This window comes from Protomyctophum bolini (assembly GCF_963924005.1).
Source record: "Protomyctophum bolini genome assembly, chromosome: 14".
Taxonomy (NCBI): domain Eukaryota; kingdom Metazoa; phylum Chordata; class Actinopteri; order Myctophiformes; family Myctophidae; genus Protomyctophum; species Protomyctophum bolini.
In genome coordinates, this window is record NC_137875.1 from 35,397,796 (window position 1) to 35,410,580 (window position 12,785).

The window sequence follows — 12,785 nt, forward strand, 5'->3', positions numbered from 1 at the left end:
TAAAAGGGGAATACCACTCATTTTCAACATTGAACTACCGGTATGTCATTAATATACCTTAGAGTCCCCCCCCCCATTGTATTTAGCCTAGAACTGGAGCTCTAGAACTTGAGGTCATGTGATCAATGACATCATGAAGATGCACTCTGCAAGCCAAAGAGTACATCTTCGTGATGTCACTGATCACATGACCAAGTCAAGCACTCATGGTTTAAAGCGGACTAGACAGCAAGCATCTCAAAATATTGGTAATTTAAAATAATCGTGTGAGAGAATTGTGATCTCAATTCTTAGGGAGAGAATAACAAGTTTCACTTTTGTACACACATGGGCCTACTAAAAAGCCGGTTAACTTTCTGCTTTGGATATAAGGAAATCCAAGCAATCGACCAACAAACATTTGATTTTCTTTCTTCTCTCTTAGCTAAGCTTATTAAATAGATAAAAGTTTTTAGTGGAGCCAGGGGGCTGTGAATGATACGATTATTCAATATTACATTTCTACTATGACCAGACCACAAACTTCACCTGAGGGCCAAGTGAGGTCTTGCATTGATGTGGGTGAGGTTTACCAGATTTAAGTTATCCATTTGTAACTCTGAGTGTACAAATGGAATTAAAAGGACCCGTAATTTGTACCCACTCAGAGTTAAATGAACACTGAATGTCACTGTGTGTGTGTGTGTGTGTGTGTGTGAAGAGGTAGATGCGTAGGCAGGGGGTCTATGGTATGTGTGCACGTGTGTGCGCCCGACCCTCCTCCACTCTCTCTAATGAGAGTTCCTCGCTCTGACAAGACTCTCCTGTGATAGGCCTTTGTGGAGGTGAAAGGTTGGAGGTCGCGTCAGAGCAGATTAGGTGGGGCGAAGGAGAGGTCACGAAGGGATGCGAGGAGGTGGTGTGTGTGTGAGGTGGCCCTGGATGCCTGTGCGTGTGTGTGTGTGTGTGTGTGTGTGTGTGTGTGTGTGTGTGTGTGTGTGTGTGTGTGTGTGTGTGCTCTGCTCAAGGCACAATATTCTCAACCTGGGGGTTTTAAATCAACACTTTACTGTCAAGTTATTTTTCCATACATCTCTCCTCTACACACACAAACCGAGAAGCAGACGTAGTAGTCAGTGTACACTAGTGGTGGAAAAGGTACTCAAAGAGCATTGGTTCCATTTGTACACTCAGTTTAAGGGGGTCCTTGACAGTGAAAACGTTTAAGAATCACTAAGTTAGTCTTGTATGGAGTCATCTTGGTCTGGGCCTTTACTTATGGACGGCAGGGTTCAGGGGGCAAAGCATGGAGACAAGGGTTGAAGCAAGAGGCTGGAGGCTTTGCCTGGAATGTAGGACTCCTCTGCCTCCTCCGTTTCTCTTTGGAGATAGAGTTTTTATTCCCAACAGCAACATGGAGTCATGGAGAGGGGAGCCAGGGTCTTGGCTCACACACACACAGTACACAAGCAAACAACACTCTTAATGCCAAGACACAGACACAGAGCCCCAAAAAGCATGCAACACATAAATACACGGGTGGATTAATACAAGGTCTGTTAGTTTGTGTGTTCTGCACGTTATCGGCCTAATCTGCATTTAATTTCCCTGTGCGTTTATCTCTCGGTGTGTGTGTGAGTGTGTGTGTATACTGGCACACAGGGGTTTGATAACTTCACCCCTAATGGACCTAGAGAGCCTTGTCCAACACACACACACACACACAGCGTCAGACATTGGACTGGAAAAGCTGTCATGACGCATTTACTGTGGCCAGAACATTCAACCAAATAATCACAGTAATAATACAGACCAGACACACACACACAATTCACCAGTTGGAACACTTATGCTTAATGTGCGTTAACTTGTCCTATACTTGCCTTCTCTTCTTTATGACACACACACACACACACATGCACACACACTCACACACCAGGTTAAACCCCCTTCTTATTTTTCCCATAGACGTTTCAGAAAGTATACACATGTATGCACACATACTGTATATCCCCACTGTCGGGTGGAAACCATATTTCCAAATTAATACAAGATCATCACACAAAAGTAGTGAAAATAGCAGATGTACAAGCTCACAACGCTCCGCCTCTGTGAGTTTTTAGAGCAGATATTTCACCTTTTTATAATAATAACAATAAAATAAAGGGACAGTTTTGGACATAGATGCTTTCCACGGGATGATATACATTAAACACACGAGTGGACAGACGGACACACACCCCATCTGAATGTCAGAGTGTGAGTGTTCAGAGTGTGGAGACCTTGGTCACACCCGCCAGTCAGTCTAACTAAAGTGAAACAGACAGGAGCTCCTGCCGTATAGAGTGGCTTACAGGCCTCATCATATGAAACAGGACGGCGGGCCCTGCAGTGAAACTCTACCCTGTGGCACCGTGACGGGATAGCAGCTCTCTGGGAGAGCCCCGGGGGCCTCAAAGACAGTGCTTCTCAGAGATTCCCGCGTCGAGGACCCCCAAATCGATATGAATTCGGCCTCTAGAACCGCATTTGAAAATGTTTGGTGCCAGGGAACCCCCCATAAGAGAAAACTGTTCCCTCGTTTTTTGCTGGCAACCCCTGAAGGACCCGTGGGGGTCCCAGGACTTCACTTTGAGAACCCGGTACCAGTAGGCCCGTTGGTCTGCTCTCTTCCCACGTTTTGCGCTCCCTCCTCCATCTCTCTCTGAGGCCAACCTGCAGTTCGCTCTCTCCTCTTGGAACCACTCGGTTCCGGTGTCTCTCAAATGCTCCTTTTCCACCAGATGGAGAAGGGAATTCACCTAGACTTCTACATGTATAGTCATCTTAAGATTGAAAGCCAGCAACAGTCAGAAACCACAACTCCTAACATTTCCCATTGCCCATAATTCAGCCCTCCGTTGGGTCTATGACGATTCTAAGCCATTCTGACCTGAGATCAGATTCTAAAAATGTCTTCTACATCCTGACAGATAGATCTGCTATTTTTCAATAGCTAAAGCATAACATAATGCTAACACCAAAGGGGGTTCCCGCCCCAAAATGGGCTAAAGCCTGATTTACACTTTGTCACACGACGGTGTCCCGCTGCCTAAGATATGTCGTGATATAACAAGCGTTAACCGTGTTGCGATGCGACGTTATAAATCAGGCCTAAGGCTGAGCAGGGCTCAGCGACGAGAGACTTGGTATGGTTGGCACAGCAGGGGTCCCCGAGGGCCGCCTCTTTGTCCAAGACACATGGTATTTCACTCATGGTAATCAATACAAGGGCATGCAACACATGGACAGTCCTTTAGTTACACACACGCGCACACACACACACACATACACACACACACACACACACACACATACACACACACACACGTAACACCCACTTACAGGTCTCATTCCCTCACACAGACACAGGCAGACACAGGTCAAAGGTGAAGGTCAGTGGGTAAGTGTCAGGAGAGGAGCATGGTGAGGGGGAGGGGGGGTAGCTAGAGTTCTGCCGTCGGACAGTTGAAGCACGTGAGGGGTCACTGGGTGAGCGAGTGTAACGGTACCCGGGGCAAAGATTTGTTTTGTGTGTGTGTGTGTGCGCGCGAGGAGAGACAAACGTACTGTCCTGAGAATGTCTTATAGACTGGCAATCAGGCCCTCTGCTCTTACCCGACAGGATCAAATAGCTGCAGCGATCACACTGTGGTGTGTGTGTGTGTGTGTGAATGTAGTGGAGACACAATTCCACAGCCGTTATGATTGGATGTGTGTAAACGTGCTTTTTTGGGGAGCGGTGGTGTGACAACAGTGGCCCCTAGTGGCGAAAGACGAGAACTGACTGAACAGTGAACACTGTTGAAGCCATGAATAAATAATAGAAAGTGACAGTCAAGTCAGTCAGTCGTGGTGGTTGTTGTTGGCGTCTGTGTTCATTATTATTATTACTAATATTGTTATTATGTTTGGGCAAAAGGTTCTACGTTCTACTACGTTATTCATTCTACCTCACTTGCGCACGTGGCAATAAAGTAGGGGCTGCAATTACATTTTACCATTCTGGGCGGGAACACCTTTTGGTGTTAGCATTATGCTATGCTTTAGCTATTGAAAAATAGCAGATCTACAAGCTCGTAGTGCGCCACCCAGTGGCGCGCTACGAGCTTGTACGTCTGCTATTTTTGAAAAACCGAAGAACGACTGACATGGAAACATAGCTTTTTCAGAAAACTGTCAGGATGTAGAAGACATTTTTAGAATCTGATCTCGGGTCAAAATGGGTTAATTAATCGAATTATGGAGGGAGGGTTCTGTTGAGCTTATAGGACTAGATGGTATAATAGTACGATCAATGATTACGGTGAACTGATAGATCACCAGGGAGGATAAGAGACAAACCTGTTCTTTTTGGAATGTTCATCCTTTCCTTTCTTCACTCCAAAGATCCTGGTGATCAACGTGCTGAACAGAAGAGTGGACGAGTTCCTCACCTGGGAGGGAGAGAGAGAGAGAGAGAGAGAAAGGAAGGAAAGTAAAGAGATCGACAATGATAAATTCACATCTCTACACTGCATCTACTAAATGGCAAATGGTGCATTTATATAGCGCTTTTATCCAAAGTGCTTTACATAGATTGTGCATTACATTCACCCATTCACACCCACAAATACACAGATGGCGGGGGAAACCATGCAAGGCACCAACCTGCACATTGAGAGCAATTAGGGGTTCAGAGTCTTGCTCAAGGACACTTTGACAATAACTCTGAGGGAGCCCGGGATGGAATGGGTAACCTCACGGTTCCCATCCGGCCACTCTACCCCTGAGCCACAGAGAAGAGAAGAGAAGAGAAGAGAAGAGAAGAGAAGAGAAGAGAAGAGAGAACTCACAGCCCAGACAGGGGAGGTAAAGCCCAGGACGGCAGCCTGCATGCCCTCAGAGACGTAGGGGATGATATTCTCTCCCAGACGAGTGTCTCTGTACAGAGCCCTCAGGATGTTCAGGGCATGGACCTGTGGGGAAAAGGAGAACAAAGCATTGTTTTCCCTCCAACACACACATCTGTTTTACTAACTAGACAGGAGTCAGACATCAGAACGAAAGGAAAGACCTCAACACAAGTCTGGAGCTTCGCTCAAATTCTTCTTCTGCGTCGTCCTGTCGAAGTGCCCGCAAGCAAGGCACTGAAACACTGATTCACTGGAGACTTGTTCCAGATCACTCTGTATAAGAATGCCAGCTGAATGCTCTATACATGAGTAAATACTGCCATAAGAAAGACATTATTATTATATCAAAAGAAATCAATGCAATTAGATCTGCTAGTTGGGAAATGAATGAACAATCCTAAGCCATGATATTGAAGGGAAGGCCCCTGATGTGATCAAAGCCTGGCCTTCCCAGATGAGAGCTACAAGGAATCGACCACTCAAATTGAGGGAGAATTAGGTTTGTAGTGTGGGTGGGGCATATAAATACAGTAAGTCATCATACACACAAGTATAACTAACTCATTCATGGCCCAATTTAAAGTGCAGATGTGCAGAGAAATGTGAATCTACAGTCCGTTAACCACTTAAAACCCATTTTGGGCGGGAACCCCTTTTGGTGTTTCAATATGTTATACTTTAGCTATTGAAAAATAGCAGATTTACAAGCTCACCTACGAGCTTGTAGGTTTGCTATTTAAAAAATGTAGACATAGAAACATAGCTTTTTCAGAAAACTGTCAGGATGTAGAAGACATTTTTAGAATCTGATCTCAGGTGAAAATGGGTTAAATCCTATATACTGTAATGCACTTCAGTTGACCAGGTTGACTCAGGGGTCTATCTTTGCACCCCTGCAATTCTTCCCCCCCCTTCTACACCAAAATTATGTCCTAATGTCCTAGCCGAAAACACGTTGCATTATCATCAACGAATAATCCATGGAAATAGCTGATCTGCAGGCTCACAACGGCTTGTAGATCAGCCTTTTTCAGTGAACGTTCATCCATGATGACACATGGCCCAGAATAGGGATGCTAGTAGTAGTTAGCGTAGCATCATGCTACGCTAACAGGTACATGTATACCTGGGGGACAGTGGAGTGGTCAGCGTCTCTGTCGGTGGAGGGCATGGCCAGAGCGGTCAGCTGTCTCATGGTCATCTTCAGCAGACTGCAGCTGGACGCCTTGGGCTCAGAGGACAACAGGGCCTGTTGGGGATGGGCAGTGGAAAGAACGGATAAAAGTCATTCATCACTCTCAACCGGGGCGCCGCGTCCCAAATAATGGCCATTTCATTATAGCTCAGTGGTGCCTTGTGGTTGTTGGAGTTCCTGCCCCTGATATAATGGTAATGAGGAGGAAGGATGCAGCCCTGATGTCTCTCTCATTAGCAGGCAACAGTGTAGCACTCTCTCTCTCTGTTTCTGGCACAACAGCGCCCCTACTGGTACTAATAATACATACTGGTGCTCACAGTCACTTAGGCGCATGGGCGGGTTAACGTCACATAGTTAGGCGGACACGGACATTGCTGTTCCTTGGGAGTGGTTGCACCACTCAAAAAAAAATCATGTGAATTCACAGTGGAACAATGGAGAATGATGGAAGTGAGAAGAAAATGGAAGGAGAGAGCATCAGGAGAGAGGAGAGGAGAGGAGAGTGGGGGAGTGCTGGTGGGGCGTCCCGGGCTGGTTCAGACCAGCACGAGGGCTGGTCTGGAGCCAGCCTTCCCAGGCCTCTCCCTCTCTCTCTCTGGAGGAATGTGGCTCACAGCCTCTGCCAAGGTGTTGACTTCAGCTTCTCTTCAGACTTCCTCTGCTCGCTCACTCACTCTCCATCCCCCCTCCTCTCTCTCTCTCTCTCTCTCTCTCTCTCTCTCTGATCTACTGTACCATTTAGCAGATGCTCTTATTCAGAGTTTCAGTTTCAGTTCAGTCATAAAAAAAATAAAACTAAAAAACATTACATTACATGTATTCATTTTGTCGTGTTTTTTACACGTTTATTTTTATTTTTTATGTACTAATATGATTAAGATATGATTAGTAAATATACTACAGTAGGTTATAATAATGTTCTATACTTATCTATTATTTTAGATTTATACATTCTTTTAAATGTATTAATTGAGCTACACCTTTTCAGTTCATTGTCTAAGCCGTTCCACAGTCTCCACATCTCTTATGCGCTTATACATCTCGCCCTTTTGGTTGGTTCTTGCCTTAGTCCCCCTGAATATCCCGAATCCCCTGAGATTGTACCTGCTCTCTGGAGCCCCGATCAACTCCTGGACACAGGTCTGTTATGTGCTTTATACATTAGAACTGCTGTTGAGAGGTCTACCAGATCATGCAATTTTAGGGTGTGTGACTGAATAAAAAGTGGATTTTTTTTGGTGCGTAATAATCGGCGTGATTTATAATTCGGATTGCTTCCTTTTGGAGAAGAAATATGGGGTTGATGTTTGATTCATAGTAGAGTCACTTGCAAAGTGTAAGGTAAATAACTGGCAAGGCAAAAATATATATAATAATGACAGGTTCATGTAAATGGATTGAGAAGAAAACATTTCACTGTTTATGGACGATCAAACATACTGTACAAGTAAATATGTAAACATATGCTGTATACTAGTAACTATCAAAATTGGCTGAAGAGGTGAAAAGTGAGATGGAAAAATGAGCAGGGCGTCATTAGCTGATGTAAGAGTATGTTTTGCACCCCGTCCGTCCGTGTGTCCGTCCATTGGAACGAACGAAAAAAGGTAGTTTTGACATATTTCGTCAAAAAGTACTGTTGAATATCCTATTTAATTTATAGGGAAATAACCTTTTGATAGATAAAATAGTAAGCTTAATTTATTTCTAAAGCCAATTTAGGGACATCAAAAAGTGGTTAAAAGTCAGGACAGAATTGGAATCATTCAGAAGTCAGAATAATATTGCTGATAGAGTATCTGCCCAAGGGATATAAGGTCTGAGGACTTAAAACCAGCTGCCAACCAGGTATCTCGTGAGTTTCTCATCTTTGTTAATCTTACTGCAACACATACGCACTAGGTAGTAGGAAGCCTTTCAGACAACATACAATTAAGCAATATTACACAAGAGGGTGTGGTTTAACGTGATTATTGCCAGGGAATGAAATTATACAACAGTTACCCTTAAAACTAAGAAAATCGCTGAAAAAACATATTTCTTTAATGACAGATCACAAATGTCCCAAGACAACTAGCTAGCCTAGCCACCGAGTTTGCTAGCGCTCTGGGAAAACAGAGCAGCTGAATTCTTTGTTTTGATTAGGTGTGGAGTGGTGCTCGTTCGAACCACGGCTAGAAGGCTGCTTCAACCAATCGGATTGCTTCCTCGAAACGACCCGTTTCAGGTTAATACTGTAGTCATTTATTGGCTGCTGTCCTCACTTCCAAATGACGGCCCTATACATAATAGCAGCCATATGAATGTCCTATACACCCACAATATATAATCTGGGTACAAGAAGGCATTAGAGTCATAGTGTTGTGTACATGTGAATTTCTTCTGTTAATGCTGCAGTATGATGTAATCAGAGGTAAAGAGATGATGGTGGGTTAATATTACCAAAGTCAGTCAAGTGTAAAGGCGGGAAGACAGACGAGAAGAGATTAGTTGTTGAGGGGTCAACAAAAGGACAGTGTGTGCGTGTGTGTGTGTGTGTGTGTGTGTGTGATATAAAGTGTGAGCTGTGAGACAGAGAGAGAGAGACAGAGACAGAGAGACAGGGAGAGAGTGAGATACAGACAGACAGATGGATTGATTAAAGACTCAGCGTTCTTCCGGTGAGAGTACACCAAAGGTGTGCCAAATCTGCTGATTACACTGCTTACGAAAAGTAAGCATGAACGCAAGTAAGCGTGAACGCATGCATGCACTCACACACACACACACACACACACACACACACACACACACAGAAAGATTTGTAAAGTCCTCTCGTTGAGATGCCAAAACTCTACACTTAACCCTTACTATGATTATTATGTAGCAGCAAATCACACAAAAATAAACCGCCTTTTCATCATCATTTAATGAAATTAAGATGTAGAGGATATTCTAAATGTACACTCCCTTACACACATACACAAACGTACATTAAAACCCTCTGTGTCCATGTGGAACTGTGACAGCGTACCAAATGGAACCAAATCAACGTGGTTTCGATTTGAACACGCGGGAGTTAAATTAACCCTACAGATTTTACAGTGTAGAATAGACACACACACCTGGATGTAGAAGGGTATTCCAGCACTGCGTCGCGTGGCACACAGTTTTGACGAGGGGTCACTGGACTTGACCTCCTCCAGGACCTCAGACAGCCAGCGGGCAGGCAGCTGCTGCAGCGCACGACTCCCACTCCTAACACACACACACACACACACAGGTCAGCAGTCGACACTTGATCAGTTGGGTAGGGTTGACATAAAAGCAAAAAGAGCTGAACATGGTCAGTTCCATTGTTTTGAACCTTTGGAAAAGTGTAAACACATTGTGAACGCACACACACACACACACACACACACACACACACACATTTTAATCATTTATTTATGTCCACATAAGAGATACAAATACAAGGACACAAATATTTACAAGGTGCCGCACAGAATGCAGTCAGCAAATCCAGAACAAATAAATACCCACACACCCTTCAGGGGTACAGGTAACAGCGTCTTCGCCATATTTGGCGGCTACCGATAGTGGAAGATATTGCACAGAATTTTGCAAGCCGTTTGGCTGCTTTTTTCGGCATCCCAAGTTGTTGGAAGCCTCTTACGACCAAACTGTGTACATGTCCTAGGCTGCCGAAGATACCTATAGCCTAGTTCAATGATGGACTGGAGGAGCGGCTGGTACTTAATGACCTTAGTCATAAAGGCTTCCTCTAAGCTAGAGTCAAAGGTGCAGGCCATTTCAAGAATGAAAACTGATTTGTTCTCTTCATTAACCACAACAACATCTGGTGTGTTAGCAGAGAGATGTGCAAAAATGTCAGTATTTTCAGTACAGAGTTGAAACATGGAAGGTTTGACACAGGAATGTTTGTACATTCTCACAGACAGTGCAAAATGTTTGGATATGTCCTTAGTTATGAGATCAACTATTCTGTCGTGGCGTGCTATGTAAAGCCCTTTATAGGCAAAACAGCCATTCAGAATGTGTGACATGGTTTCTGTAACAAGCCCTGTGGTGTGATGCAAGCAATGAGGTGCATGGGTGGAGGGAAACCAGAGGGAGAGGTTGAGTTTGGTGGGAAGGATCTGTAGCCTGGCTTTTACTGTAAAGGTGATAATGTCCTCATTGAGAGCAGTGTTCCTTATAAATGAATGGGAAACAGAGTGGTCAGCATGGGGAAGACAAGCCAGTTTCCCCTGGAGTTTGAGTCCAGTCCAGTGTTGTTGTTGCCGATGTTGGAACATATCCAACAGGGTCCGCCGGGCACCCTTAGGTGTCAACAGGTGGGTGTGTCCGCTGTAGGTCACTGTTGCTCTAACAGAGGTGAGAAGGTCAGTTATTATGTCCTCAGAGACCTCCACAGTCTCAGAGTCAGGCCGCGCCCACTCCAGGGACACACCGGCTTGGATGCAGAGGTCGTTCAGATCCGGCCAATCTGACGAGACACCGAAGCCTGGGGAGCGAGTGTCCAGTTTCCCACTGGGTTTCCTTTTGAACCCAAGGAAGTGGGGCTGTGGCTCCCTGGCTAAGGGGACCTTGCGTCTCCTCATATCGAGGAACAGGGAAGATCTGGCTAGCTCCCTAACATCCTTATCATCATTATTCAGCATGCTTAATAGATGAGCTATGCGCATGCTGATATAGATCCATGACACATTCGGTACACCCAGCCCGCCCCCCCACTGAGGATGGTGAATAATGTCACGGGTGCTGTGTGTGTTCAGGGAAAACCACTTACATACTAAGCTCACTGTTTTGTTGTTCATTTCGCTTAGTACCTTCTGCATAAGGTGAACATTGGAGAAAAAGTGTTGGACTTTAGACAGTGCTATTGGTCTAATGGCCTCTAGCTTCATTGTTAATGGTAGAGAGCATCTGTCAATAAGATCCAACCTTGATGTGAACTCGGACAAGATGAGATTAACTTGTTCCTTCCATTCACCTGCAATGTTAAACCTATGCCCTAGGTAGGAGTATGTCTCATGAAGGGAGAACACACGTATGGGTTTGGTGGCTATTCTGAAGTCAGGGCATGTGTCGGTGTTAGAGTGGTACCACCTATTTCCTCCGCTCCTTCTCTCATACAGTACAGCACATTTAATGTCCTTGACTTCCAGGCCTGACCATTCCAGAAATGAATCTGTCCTGGCGAGCATGTTTTTAATGACTCTCTCTTCCCTGGAGGCCAACTGGACATCATCTGCGTAGCCCTGTACTGGGTTAGGTGAAATCACACCGTGGGGGGCACACAGACATAACCACTTTAACCACTGGTTGAGGGCAATTATAAAATTAACTGCGCTCCAAGGGCAGCCAGTCTTAATCCCTATCTCTAGAGGTATAGGTGGAGTTAGCTGTTTCCCACAGATTACCTGGATGGAGGACTCACAGTAAATATCTTTCACTAAGTCGATGTACACTTGAGGTAATTTTACACACACACACACACACACACACACACACACACACACACACACACACACACACACACACACACACACACACACACACACACACACACACACACACACACACACACACACACACACTTGTCCAGTTGCACTGTGCTCTCAGCTGACCTATTTTGAACACCACATTTGCAGGTTAATTATAATAACAATTGAGGTAGCTTCAGTTGACTTCTCAGTCACACAGAAACATAATGAAAGAGGCAGTGCCCCAATTTTGGTTTTGAGTGCATGTACGCGTGCGTGCACGTGTGTGTGTGTGTGACTGTGTGTGTGTGTGTGTGTGTGTGTGTGTGTCTCTACTCTATGGAGTTGACATTACTACTCTAGAGCACCTGGTGTGGTTAAAATGTGCTAGGATGTCTTCCCTGTGTATTCTCTGTTTATTTTTGTAAGCTGCAAGCTTCTCTATTTTAACACTGCCTTCACTCACGTTGAATAGTTAAAATAGGTAATATACAAGGTAGGCGACGCCACATTGACAGCGGTTAATACCAATTCAGGCCTGAAAAAACATTTGCTCTGAAAGAATATATATTAAAAGATTTGTGCCGCATTTTCACGATTTTTCTAAAATAGCAGACCTGCTATTTTTCAATAGCTAAAGTACAGTGTAACATAATGCTTAGTTAAAACACCAAAAGAGGATCCCGCCCAGAATGGGTTAATACCAATTCACCCAGATCACACTCTCTCTCTCTCTCTCTCACACACACACACACACACACACACACACACAGAGAGAGAGAGAGCGACTGCTGGTGAAGAATGTACCCTCCTGTTCTGTGAGAAGCTGTTGTTTTAGCAGGGTCAGTGGACCGAGGAGGCCAGTTCAAACAGTCCAAGGTGGAGGACAGACCAAGGGCATATGGTGGGCTCGTCTGAACACACACACACACACACACACACACACACACACACACACACACACACACACACACACACACACACACACACACACACACACACACACACAGTATATAGTCTGGAACTTCGCTGTGGAAGATTTATTTCCAAAGGGAGGTTACAAACTAAACAGATTCTAATTTCACAGAAATAAAAAAAAGTCTCACTTTGAATAGTGGGCTCTGATTGGTCACCCACAACTCTGGGGTGAGGGAAATGTAATCCAAACTGAGCAGTGCCAGGCCA

General features: G+C 44.8%; 1 protein-coding gene across 1 annotated transcript in view; it reads right to left on the reverse strand.

Annotated features, from left to right (window-relative positions):
- thada (THADA armadillo repeat containing) overlaps positions 1-12,785 on the reverse strand; it is a 127,751-nt gene that overhangs the window by 78,601 nt on the left and 36,365 nt on the right. The window contains 4 exon segments of the mRNA XM_080782200.1: positions 4,363-4,454; positions 4,854-4,976; positions 6,040-6,162; positions 9,216-9,348. Of these exon segments, the coding sequence (XP_080638326.1) occupies positions 4,363-4,454; positions 4,854-4,976; positions 6,040-6,162; positions 9,216-9,348 (471 nt within the window).